Source organism: Dama dama, chromosome 13 (assembly GCF_033118175.1).
Source record: "Dama dama isolate Ldn47 chromosome 13, ASM3311817v1, whole genome shotgun sequence".
NCBI lineage: Eukaryota > Metazoa > Chordata > Mammalia > Artiodactyla > Cervidae > Dama > Dama dama.
Genome location: NC_083693.1, coordinates 21,602,021 through 21,614,259, shown reverse-complemented (window position 1 = coordinate 21,614,259; position 12,239 = coordinate 21,602,021). Strand labels below are relative to the sequence as shown.

General features: G+C 38.4%; 1 protein-coding gene across 5 annotated transcripts in view; it reads left to right on the top strand.

The window, feature by feature from the left end:
* The window catches only part of MCTP2 (multiple C2 and transmembrane domain containing 2), a 252,157-nt gene that overhangs the window by 96,010 nt on the left and 143,908 nt on the right, over window positions 1-12,239 (top strand). For 4 of the 5 annotated variants that reach the window (XR_009695391.1, XM_061158619.1, XM_061158616.1 and 1 more), the window contains 4 exons: window positions 3,346-3,488; window positions 4,245-4,321; window positions 4,837-4,948; window positions 9,139-9,174. Coding sequence is in view for 4 of the 5 variants with exons in the window: in XM_061158619.1 (XP_061014602.1) it covers window positions 3,346-3,488; window positions 4,245-4,321; window positions 4,837-4,948; window positions 9,139-9,174 (368 nt within the window). In the remaining variant the exon portion in view is untranslated. The remainder of the gene's footprint in view (window positions 1-3,345; window positions 3,489-4,244; window positions 4,322-4,836; window positions 4,949-9,138; window positions 9,175-12,239) is intronic. The other variant, XM_061158618.1, reaches the window with a different exon arrangement.

Here is a 12,239-nt window from a genome sequence, read left to right as displayed (position 1 = left end):
TTCTCATTAACATTTTTTCCCTTAATTTTTGGATGAATTAAAATGCTTGCTGGACACCACACGAATTCAGGCATTTCTTAATTGCCAGTCTCTTTCCCCTTTCAGTGCCGATCCCTCCAGCCGAAATGGCCTTGGGCCTTCTCTGTGTGGCCAGATCCACCCATGTTTCAATTCCCACCTCCTTTATTTCAGCCTCCACCGATATCCCAGTTAGCACTGTGAATGAGCCTCCAACCCCCAAGCTCTGTTCTCTTTTGACACTTACCTTAGACCTGGTGATATATATGCCTTACCTCTGCTGTCCGCCAGGTGCAGAAGGAAAGGCTTTGGCTGGATTTCCCCTTGCAGTCCCCCTTGGTACCTGGCAGTGGGCTGTGGTCCGAGGCAACCTGAGTTTGCAACCAGTGAGTGATGGTAGCCCACAAAGACGTGCCCATCGGGGTGTCATGAGCAGAAATAGGGACTGCCCTGCTGTTGTCAGGAGCGTGAATCGGTGCAGCGTTTCTGGAGGAGCAGGGAGTGGCATCACCCTCTCTGAGCACACACAGACCACCACAGAATGGCGGGCAGGGGAGCGGGAGACCCCGGCCATGGATGCTTAACGCTCGCATGGTCTAAACCTGAGGCTGTGTGATCCCGGGGAGTCCGCATGGCGGAGCGGGCGGTAACCCGGGGTGGACGCCTCGTCTCAGGCCTCCTGGTTTCATTCTCCTAAAGTTCCACAGCACCTCTTTATTCCCGAGGGCCTCATTGTTTACGAAGCGCCCTGTGGTGGGGGGGGGGGGGGGGAGGTTAAAGTCCACCCATTCAGGTGTCATCTCACCATTTGTATCATCCGGGCCTTGCATTCCTGAGCGGCGACCCCTTTTCAGAACCGGCCTAGTTAAGATGTCACTTGCCTGACAGCGAGGCACTTAGGCGCTGAGAGAAAAACCACGGCGTGCCCCCCCAGCCCCCACCCCCGCGTTTCTCAGTTTTTCCCTAACAATTAACTCCGCGCTCACTCGACACCCTGGTTCCTTGTTTGGTTTTGTAAACCCCGGTCCTCTTTTTCCTATTAATTCCAGGCATTAATATTTTCTTTCACGCGCTGCCGCCATTCACCCGTGAAGCAGTTTGAACATTATGTAGCTGTCAAGATGCCTGGGGATTACCCAGCGTGCTTTGCCGCTGAGAAAGCCACGCCACCGAGGCCGGCTTGTGAGGTGTTTATTTTGAGAGCACGCTGACAGGCATGAAGGCCTGATCCCAGAGTGGCAATTTCATTTAATTAAAGGCCTCTTTTTATTAGAGGTTCCCCACCCCTTTTTTTATCTATATATATATCAGAATGATTGTTAAAATCTGACTTGCCAGAGGTGTTCTCTTTTACTGTGAAAGGGAGGGAGGTGAGCCGGATTACTCCCTCACTAGTGACTGGGCCACTGAATGGCTGGGAATGCCTTCGTTTTTGCTCTCCTGCTCAGAACTGCGTGCATATGTGTCCAGGTTTGAAAGAAATACTGCTGGGTTCTTGAGAAAGTCGCACTGACATATGGACACTATGGTGTGTAAAAGATAGCTGGGGGAGGCTGTTGTATAGGCCAGCTCTGGGCCCTGCGAGGACCTGGAGGGTGGGGAGGCTCCTCTGTGTAGTGTTGACTGATTCCAGTTGTGTGGCAGAAACCAACACATCATTGTAAAGCCACCTTCCTCCAATTAAAAAACAAATTGAAAAATTAAAAAAGCAAAATAAAGACTGCTGGGTTTCTGCGCCTTTGTTGCCAGACTTAAACTGTGGGAGTTGAATATGCATCTGTGTCTGTTTGTCGTTGGATTTCTTTGTTTTTAAAGTTAGTAGTCTTGCCATCTTGGAATGGCTGAGTTAACACTCGGGGACCTTGGTTCCTCTGTTAGGACTTTTAATCAGTGTGTTATCTTACCCTCGAGTGACGTGACTGCCAGTTAAAATCTTCGGGATAAGGATTGCATTCATGTTCAGGAGTTTTCCATCCCACAGAAACCTCAGAAAGAGCTGGGGGGAAAAAAAAAAAGATTGAAATGATTGAAATGATTCATGGTGGATATTAAGGAGTTGGAAATATTTGTGACAGAGTAGCCTAATTAATTTTTGATGTAATATTCTTAGACTCTATGAGCTTGACTTTAATATCAAGAACTCACGACAGTAAATCTGTGGAGGCCTCTATTGGGCATTGTCCAAGACACCTGGAATGTGTCAGTGAACAAAACAGACCGTTGGGCTCTGAGCTCAGACTTATGCAGAGTCTGGTTCACAATGAATTATACTAGCATACCTCCCAAAATTAGAGGTTTTTTTTTTTTCTCTCTTTGTAGCATGATCAGCTGGCCTTCATTTTTGCCCTCGTGGGTTATTCATTCATTCATTCTTGCCTCCTTTCTTTCTCATTCATTGACTGGTAGTGTGCAAGGATGTTCTAGGGAGTGTTCTGTGCCCTGAGTGTGGTGGTACGCTTGCACGCATGTAACACACATGCACAGCACAAAATCCTGGTATTCTATTTATGGGCATTTTTTTTTTTTTCTCAGTTGATCTCAAGAGTGTGGAGGAGGGTCCGTCATCGGTCCCTCTTTCTGCTTTGGACACAGTGGCTCTGGCGGGACATTATTCATTCTTCTTGGCGTCTGTTTCAAAGCTCCCCGGGAGGAGGCCGCAGGTCAGGGTGTCAGCCCGGGGCCTGCTGAGGGCCTGGCCGAGGGGCGTTCAGCTGGCCGGGGGAAACAGCGTTCTCTGCTTTGCTGCAGGTGCGGGGGGTGGCGAAGAATGGCAACTTTGTCGGCTTAATCTCTGCGGCCCCCGTTCCAGTGTGAGTCCCTTGGCCCCATCTTTTGAGCCGATGGTTCCAGAGATTGATTTATTTATTATGATTATATTCTAAAGTACAGGGTTCTCTTGAGTCAACCATCTGGCCAAATGTTTGAAAACAGTTTCTTTCCCTTCTCTCTGACTCACGGCCATCCTTGGGCGGGGTCGACTTCTCTCCAGGACCCCTGACGTCTGTGGCTGGTGCCGGTGGATTTTACGTCTTGGATTTTTTGTGGGTAGGAGAGTGATGACATACCCACAATGAAACCACACAGAGAAAGTTCAAGGACCCCATTTATATTCTATCACAAAAGGCAAGGAAGAATCAGCATTTTCCCCAGATTGTTTCATTTCTCTCCACTCTCAACCCTTAGTCTCTATGCAGGGAGACATTTGTTCTGGGTGTGTTCAGCGATGTGCTTTGAGTCTGGAGTGTGGGAAGGATCTTTACTTAATGGAGATTCCACGGTTTCTACGTGTATTTTTTAAACCGGTCCTGCTCTCTTTTTCTGTTAAAGGCACGAGTGATCCCTATGTGAAGTTTAAGCTGAATGGGAAGACCCTGTACAAAAGTAAAGTCATATATAAGAACTTGAACCCAGTTTGGGACGAGATAGTCGTATTGCCAATTCAAAGCCTTGATCAAAAGCTGCGTGTGAAGGTAATCCCAGATGACGTTCAGATCTCCTCTTTTATTAGAAATATTCATTTCTCAGCCATCTTTGCCTTCTTAAAAGTCAACTTCCCCAAATTCATTCTTGTATAATTCCTAAGTGTTAAAAAATATGTGTAGAAGGGATTCTTTATACCCTTGGTTCAAAACTGTATGTTACTCTCAGATCAATTGGAGTGAAAATAATATCCCCATTGATTGTATTTAAACTTACTGAATGTGGAAGAATTATTACTGCCAATGTAGTGGTGACAAGTACTAAAGCCTTTCTCGTTAGGAATAACTTTATACTTAATAGAGCTTTAAGCTACCAGTTATAAGCATCAATTGCTCTAACATCTGGGTTAAAACTGCATGAGTTGAGCACAGGATGGGATTGCTGTAGAAAATTTCGCAAATTTCTGTTTAACTGGCAGAGTTGCCCACAGTGGAAAATACTAAATTTTAATGAGAGACCATTTAAACTACAGAGTGGTTCATTGTGCAAAAATGTCTTAATGCATATGAATACTGCCTTAAAAGTATTTTCTGTTATTTTAGCCATAGTAAGCAAAATGGACAGGTTTGAATAATTTTGTTCTCTTCACCAGCTTGGCTAAATTCTTCTTTAACTATATTGTGCAAATTATTTTTAGATCTAGAAGATTGAACTCAAAATTCCCAGGCTGTTGCATTTATCTATACTGTGATATACTCAATTTGTTTACCATATTAATGCATTATTGGCCCCCCTTCTCTTTGTAGGTATATGATCGAGATTTAACTACATCTGATTTCATGGGTTCTGCATTTGTCATTTTGAGTGATCTTGAGCTTAACAGGTATTGTAATTTTACCATCTAATTGTGATTAGTGAATTTTAGAGGTAACTCAAGATAATAAAGTGAAAAAAATCTGAATAAATGAAAGAGTGCTTTAAAATGTGAGATTTTCTATGACTTTTGCTTTTTAGCTTCCAAATATATATTGGTCTGACATTAAATCTTCCGTAATGTAATTTAAAAGGTGTGAACATAATTTAAAAGGGGTGAATTTTGTACTTCTCTTTGTTAATATTCAAGTTCATTAACCTACTTACCTTAAAATTAAAGCAAGTATTTACGTTTTCCTTGGGCGGTAGGGGAGAAGAATCAGTTGACCATCTGTTGAATTAGGCAGTGCATTTCTTGACCCTGAAAAATTGGTTTATTTTCACTGAATTTGTTGTGCTCTTTAACTTGTGTCTTAGGCCTATTTAGAGGTAGATTTTTATCATAAAAACCTGATGTATTTATTCTAAGGCAAAAAAATACTAACCCAATAAATGCTAATGTCATTCGTTGCCTTTTGCTTCTAGAACGACTGAGCATATCTTAAAATTGGAAGATCCAAACAGTTTAGAAGATGACATGGGAGTGATTGTATTAAATTTGAACCTAGTAGTGAAACAGTGTGATTTCAAGAGACACGTGAGTCTGACCCTTTTGTTCTTTTTAAAATTCTCCATTGAAATTTTTCTTTGATAACTGGGTTACCAGGTGACTGACATTTTTGTCATTATTTGAGTAGGGGGAAGAATTGCATAGAGACTTAAAGTTTTATCTCTCTGTGATAATGTACAGCCTTTCTTTTGGAAATCTGGAAAGAAAAACCCATTAAGTAATGACCTCTGTTTTGGCTAGGGATGTGAATGTATTGCTATTATTAAATATATATACTGCTTATGGTTTCCTTGCAATACATCATCCAAAATATCACTTTTACTTAGTGTTACTGTTTCCATTTACCATTTTCTTAATTACTAGATGACTTAGGCATTATTCAGTTATGAAAAGCAATTTCTAGGATTTAATAATTGTGCTGTATGTACATTATTTAGGTGATCAATGCATCATTTCCATCTCAACTTTTTCTCTTAGCTACCACATTTTCTATTGAGAGTACTTCTGAAGAGATACATATTTTAATATTCTCTGGTCTGTTAAATGGAAATTTCTAGTTAATGTACTACCTATTAAAGATATCTATAACATCAGAAAAAAGCACTAGATTTTGTGACAATGTGATCAGCACTCTGTTTTTAGGAGTAAATATCTGAATACAAACTATAATCTTATTTTATATTTGGGTATTATATGTTACAATTCCAAGAATGAAAATGAGAATGAAAGCATCCTTGATTGTAAGTTATTTGAAAGGTATTTTAAAAGCCAATTAAAAACAGCTACTTGAAGAAGGACTAAGATATGTTAAAATTTAAACTTGATAGAATCTGGTATGAAAATCTGAAGCCTGTTTTTAAATTAGGCCTCCAGTAATACTTCTTGAATTGAGTCACTGGGGTCAGTGTGGAGAGTATTCTTCATTTTGACATCACCTTTGCTGTTGGCTGTAATTTATTTTCCTGATGAAAATCATGAGTGATTTACTAGTGAACTTACTGAAGATAGTTTAAAGGAGTTAAAAAAAAAAAACAACAAAAACTGCACAGTGACTTTTCAGTTGCCAGAGGGTCAACTGCACAGTTGTTATTTTTAATTTGAATTCTTTACTTATGAGAATTTACTTGACGATAACTTCGGGAAAGTGATCTCCATTTATTAATGAAGAAGTGGCATGGTTAAAACCTGAGGCCTCAATAGCACTGATACTTTGATGTTAAAATATCTTACATTGATGTTGAAAATACTTTTCCATGCAACCTAATGATGGAGGGATTTCCTTTAGCTTCTCATAGTTTTGATGGCTTTGCTATTGAATTCAGTGTCTGTGCATCCAGTAGGTGATCGCTTCCATGAGCTGGATGCCGGGTTAAAATGACATGCTGTGTAGATGAGCATTGTGTTTGCCACATGGTTGCCCAGTTGCCAGCTGGTATATTCTGAAAATTTCTTACATATTTAAATGGGGTTTGTAAATTTGTATAATGACCTCATAAAGAGAGCTCCATAACAGCAGCCTGTTTATTCCACTTGTGGATTTTTCTGTAGTGTATCGGATCATATTTAGCAATACTACTGGCATTTAAAATATGTTGAAATATTGCCAAAATTTGGAGTTTTTAAAGAGAGCCATTTCAGTTAAAGTTTATTTCAAGTTGCAGAGCAATTAATACTCAATGCTGCTTGAGTTTGTTTTTGGAAAACATCTCAAAGCCTGTCTATTCAGAGCATTTAGTGAAAAGAGAGACACTTCTCACTCAGTTTGGTCCTTCTTTCCTTTGACTCCTCCACCCCCTGTTTTTGAGAGTTTGTCAGGTTGTATGCATTACCTACTTGATATGATTTTTCATTTTCTTTGTTCTTTACTTGTTTGGCAGGGACTCTCGGGCACACTATATTTTCTATATGTGTGTGTATTTTTATGTATTTTATATTTTATATATAAATTTATATTATAAATATATATTATATTTATGTATATTATATATATAAATTTATATTATATTTAATGTATTTTATACATTACATGTATGTACATATACATTACACATGTATATATTACTATATGTATGTGTGTTTATATATGTATATGTAGTCTATGGGGTTGCAAAGGGTTGGACATGACTTAGTGACTGAAAAATAGCAAATATATAACTAAAATGGAGTATAATAATAATAATTAACAATGCCTGTTCTATTTGTTCTGATTGGTAGTGTAATTTTCCCATTGATATACTTGTTCAGAGTACAGCTGAGCAGGGAATAATTTATCCTGGATCATGTGTGGCTATTCAATTTAGTATGAATATTGGGGGTTCTTTGGATAGAGTAGATATCAGAAAACACTCGTTCTTTTCCTTGGGTTTAAGTTAGTATTTAAAGATATATTGGGGTTTTTTTTTTTTAATGGGAATAACTAACAGGGGAGACTGGTATTACTTGGAAATAATTTGTTTATAAATTTCCATTTTAATTTAAAACCTGATGGAGAGATTTCAGTTTGAATTCACAGTTCTGTACTGGTGGTCATTGAGGCAGTGTTTGTTGTTTTAGAGTCAAGCTGATAAAAACCTTAAAATGTGCAAAATGTCTGTGAATTGACCCTCAGGGCCAGGGCGTATGGGCATGGTGCAGTTAGAAGGTAAGACCCTGGCTGGAGCACTGACGAACCTGCCTTCTGTCTCTTTTTCTTGACAAAATTGGATTATAGTTACAATTATGGGCTCTGTAATCAGACTGCCTGGGTTTGAATCCCAGCTCCACTATTTTTAATTTTGAGAAGTTAAGTGATCAGGTCAGATTCACAGAATTGCTTAACCTCTCGCAGCTACAAGTTCCTCATGTGTGAAATAGGGATTAAAAAAAATCTATTTTATAGGTTTGTGAAGATCACGATGACCAAAATAGTGCTTAGCAGGGAGCAGACACATGATATAAGGTAGTGTTAGTATTATAGTGAGCAAACAGTGGTACTCATTTTCCATTAATTTTCTTATCTATTTTTTAGTCTTTGGGGATATAAAAATCAAATGAATTATATTTCAAAAAGCTGTTTAGAAAGCCATGTGTATTTACAAGATAGTGATTAATTTTAGTGCTTGTTCTGGGTGAAAATATTTGTCCATATGTTGGAAAAATACAAAAAGAACTGATTTTAACACCCAGGTTGGAGTGTCTATAACTCTGGGTCACATGCCAAGTGGCTGAGCTCACAGTGTCTCCAGGGGCAGTGTTTTTACTGAAGAATAGTTTCAAGACATTTCTGTACCAACATTTCTAGGTGTTGGTCCTTGGAATATAAGTGGACTTCCCCCAAAGATGATTTGTCTTCTGGTTTGTAATTTATTGGGGAGGTGTATTGACAAAGCGGATAGGTTATTTGCCTAAAGGTATTTTTTTTTCCTTAATCATAATAGTTACTATGAGCTGCTCAATTAGATGCATAATTGAGTTATAATCTGCCAAATTTATCCAGTTAGCTGGTTAACCAGCCAGAATAGAGCTTTGCAGTACTGGACGGTGACAGGGGTAATGAGGGATTTTGTTAGGAGAGAACTTTAATTATGGACAAAATTCAGCAGCCTTAGCTCAACAAATGAAAGATCAAAAAGAGAACAATGGTGAGGTTACCGGCTGTCCAGAATACTTTTTTCCTTCCCTCCCTGACTGCTGCATTAGCTTGTTTTTCTTAACTGTGCAGGAATGACTCCCATTGTTTTTCCTATTATTTTGAATATTGAGATTTACTCAGCAGAGGGAAATGGAATGATTTTTTTTTCCTGTATCTAAGACTACAGAAACGTAAACATGAACTGCCTTTGTCCATGAACTTCTTAAATATTTTCATAATGCACTCTGAATGTTTCAGGTAGGAGAAATCTGCCTTTCCACTTTGCTTTTAGAGGTAAAATTATAGTGTTTTCAGGTAAATAAAAACATAAATGTGTCTTGTAAGGACTGAGTAGTGTTACGTGTCCTTGTCTTTTCGTTTTTGAATACTGTGAGAAAATGGTGTAACACAACCATGGAAATGTGATTTTCCTAGGTTTCTAACTCTTCTTGTTCTGTGTGTTTTCTCTAACCTCAGAATGTGGGTGTCAGTGGCTTGAATGCAGTCTGCGCCGTCTAACTAGCATTATAACACAATCATGTTGTTAACAGCTGCATTTCTCTCTTTTATTTTGCTGTTTTCACCATCCAATGGACGTAATCCTTAGCGTTGGTCGAATCGGAAGCGGTTAAGTGCCAGCAAGGTAAATACAGCTGTTTTCCTTCTTTTCAACATGTGGTTCATCTTCATAGCAAAGGCAAATGTAGACATGACTGATACTGTCCAACCTTTCCATGTAAAGCTTTTATTCCCTCTGACTGCTGATATGAATAAAAAGGAAACATACTCTCTTTTAAATTTCATTTAATAACAGCATAGCCAGATGTTAGAACTTACGCTTGTTTTAGAGGTGAACTTTTATATGTGCCGGCCATGTTAGAATGTTACACTTCAAGATGGGGGACACATGTATATCCATGGCTGATTCATGTCAATGTATGGCAAAAACCACTACAATATTGTAGAGTAATTAGCCTCCAATTAAATAAATAAGTTAAAAAAAAAAAAGAATGTTACACTTCATTAAGCTTGAATTATTTGTAGCTGCAGTGCATTAGACAGTCCTTTAGAAAGTTATTTACCATTAGGTAGAAGCTAATGTTGGTGCTATAAGGGCAATGAAAAGATTGAGAGGAATATGTGGTATATTTTATAAATCTTTTTTATACTATTTCTATTTTGCCATTTATTTATTTTTGTGAGTGTTTCTTTGTTTCTTTAAAGATTTCTCCATGAAAAATAGTTCTATGCAATTTAAGGTAGGGATGTGTTATCAATTTATCAGGTTCTGAAGGTAATATGTTGTCACTGAAGTGACTAAATGTCAAAATTCACTAAATGTAAACAAATAAACAAAACCTCTGTATAACTTACTTTGGCAGCTCTGCTGCTTTCAGAAGAGGAATAATCAAGAGGGAGGTGCCCATGATGGGTCTGTGTGCTAGGGGCGGGTGCATGGGCAAGCTCTGTTTATGCATTTATTTATACACACACACCTGTACACAGATGTATACCAGTTCTCATTTCTAACCTGTAGTTGTTTACTTCGCTGTAAAATAAGGAGATTGAAACAAAGATTTTGTGCATTACAAGAGCGTGTGTATGTGTGAGAGAGAGAGAGATTTGTAACCTGACTAGTCATTTAGGAAGGCAAACTTTCTAAGCCTTGCTTTTTAAAATCCAGAGGAATCAAAGTTCTGACTCTTCCTAAAATGTATATCCTTTGCATTTTGGGAGCCCTTTAAAAATAACCAGTCTAAGCTTTTTTTTTTTTTTTTTTTTTTAAATTTAGCGTTGTTTTAATCCCACCTGTTCACTGGGTTTTCAGAATTCTGGTTCTTTTTAGAAATAAAATTAAGAGGCAATAAATAATCATGTGAAGCCGTCTCAGAAATCCCTCCAACTTTTGTCTTACTCCTTTATAGTCACTAGAGGGTAGGAGAACATCATTCTCTCCGCAGAAGGGAGCTGGCTCTCCCTCTCGCGTATTAAGCGTTGCTGTAACCATCCAGAGCAGTAAAGTTTCCCGGCATGCTCCGGCGAAGCCTGACAAAGCAGTATTTTCTCGTTTATTGATTCTGCTGCTGCATTAAAGCACTGGTACTGTACATCAATAACCATCTTTAGTTAGGGAGCTCCGGCCTGTGGACGAGCGCTGGCAGTTTGTGGGAGAACATAAAGGCTCGAAAGAAAAATTGTGAGCTTGGGGAATATTGGAGTCTAGGGAGGACAGGAGAGGTTAGGAAGAATGGCCCAAGGAATGAAGAGGGGAGAAAAAATGTTGACGGCCAGGATAAAGATATCAAAAATATGAAAGGAACAGAGGATCCTGGAGAGCAGTATTTATATCTGTACTGCGGAGTTGTGTCTTACCACTGAGCTGTTGTTGTCTTTTTTCCCTCTCGTAGTAGTTTCTAGAATTTTGATTTCAGGGCACTGGGCTCAGAGACTTAATAAATGCCTGCACCTAGTACAGTGTTTCATAAAACCGTTGATGAATAGAGGTCGTTGAAAGCTACTTATGATCATGTATGAGAGATGCAATTTATGTATTGGTGCAGAATTTCAATTGTTAGGGTGACTTTTTGCTACTTAGAGTCTGCAGTTATAGAGGGGAAAGTGAGATAACTTCTAATTCAGCTCATAAAAGTGAGTCACAGGGAAAATCTATAGTCTGTGATTAACTCTCTGTAAAAGTAGTTAAAATACCCTGATAAGTCTCTCTTGGTAGTTTTAAACTATAAACTGCTTTTTTAGGATTTCCATTTAAAAATTAGAATGCAGAAATTTAACATAATTTAATAAATAATAAAATAATAAATTTAACAGATTACTTAATCTGAGTATATAAAATTTTGCTAGTTCTAAGTGATATATTACCTATAAAATGTCATTGACTCTTTCACCTCAATCCTACTCTTATAATAACTTTATTTAAATAATTGCTTCTTAAGCTCATAAGTTGATAATTTTGCATCACCCAGAGTGGCAGTCTTGTGTATAATTTTGCATCACCCAGAGTGGCAGTCTTTGAGGACTGTCTTCTAAAGCGTTTCCTTGAATATATATATATATATATATATATATATGTATTTTTTTGGCTGCAGCATGTGGCTTGTGGGCTTAGTTCCCCGACCAGGGATTGAATGTGTGTCCTCAGCCCTGAAAGCAGAAAGTCCTACCCACTGGAAAACCAAGGAATACCCCATTTCCTTGGTTTTGTTACTGACCTTGGTTTTAATACAGTGAATACATAGAGATTGCCTGTGAAAGTAGTTTTAGCTTTCATGCAAAAGCCTTTGTTTACCTTCAAGCGAGAGCATTTTAAAGAGAGAACTGAAAATCTGATCTAAAAGGGCCTGAATCAGATAACTGCTTCTTTTCAGATGTTTCCTTTGCATAATCTTTTCTGTGAATAGATCTATTTCCATACCTTCCTCCTCTCTAATGTATATCACAGTTAAAGAGCTAGAACATTAACAGCAGTTACTTCTCTTATGTCAAATAGTCTAATGGGATAGAAACATGATGATAAAAAGTGGAATTGGCGGGTCACTGATGTATTCAGAAAATCTCCAACTGTACACACCCCCCTTTCATTTGGGACAGTATTATGGGTGACCACGTGCCCTTTGAGTTACGGATTTTCTTTATTTTAGATAATTTGCACCGAGATAAGTTTTTACTGTCATATGGCTCCTCTTTTGA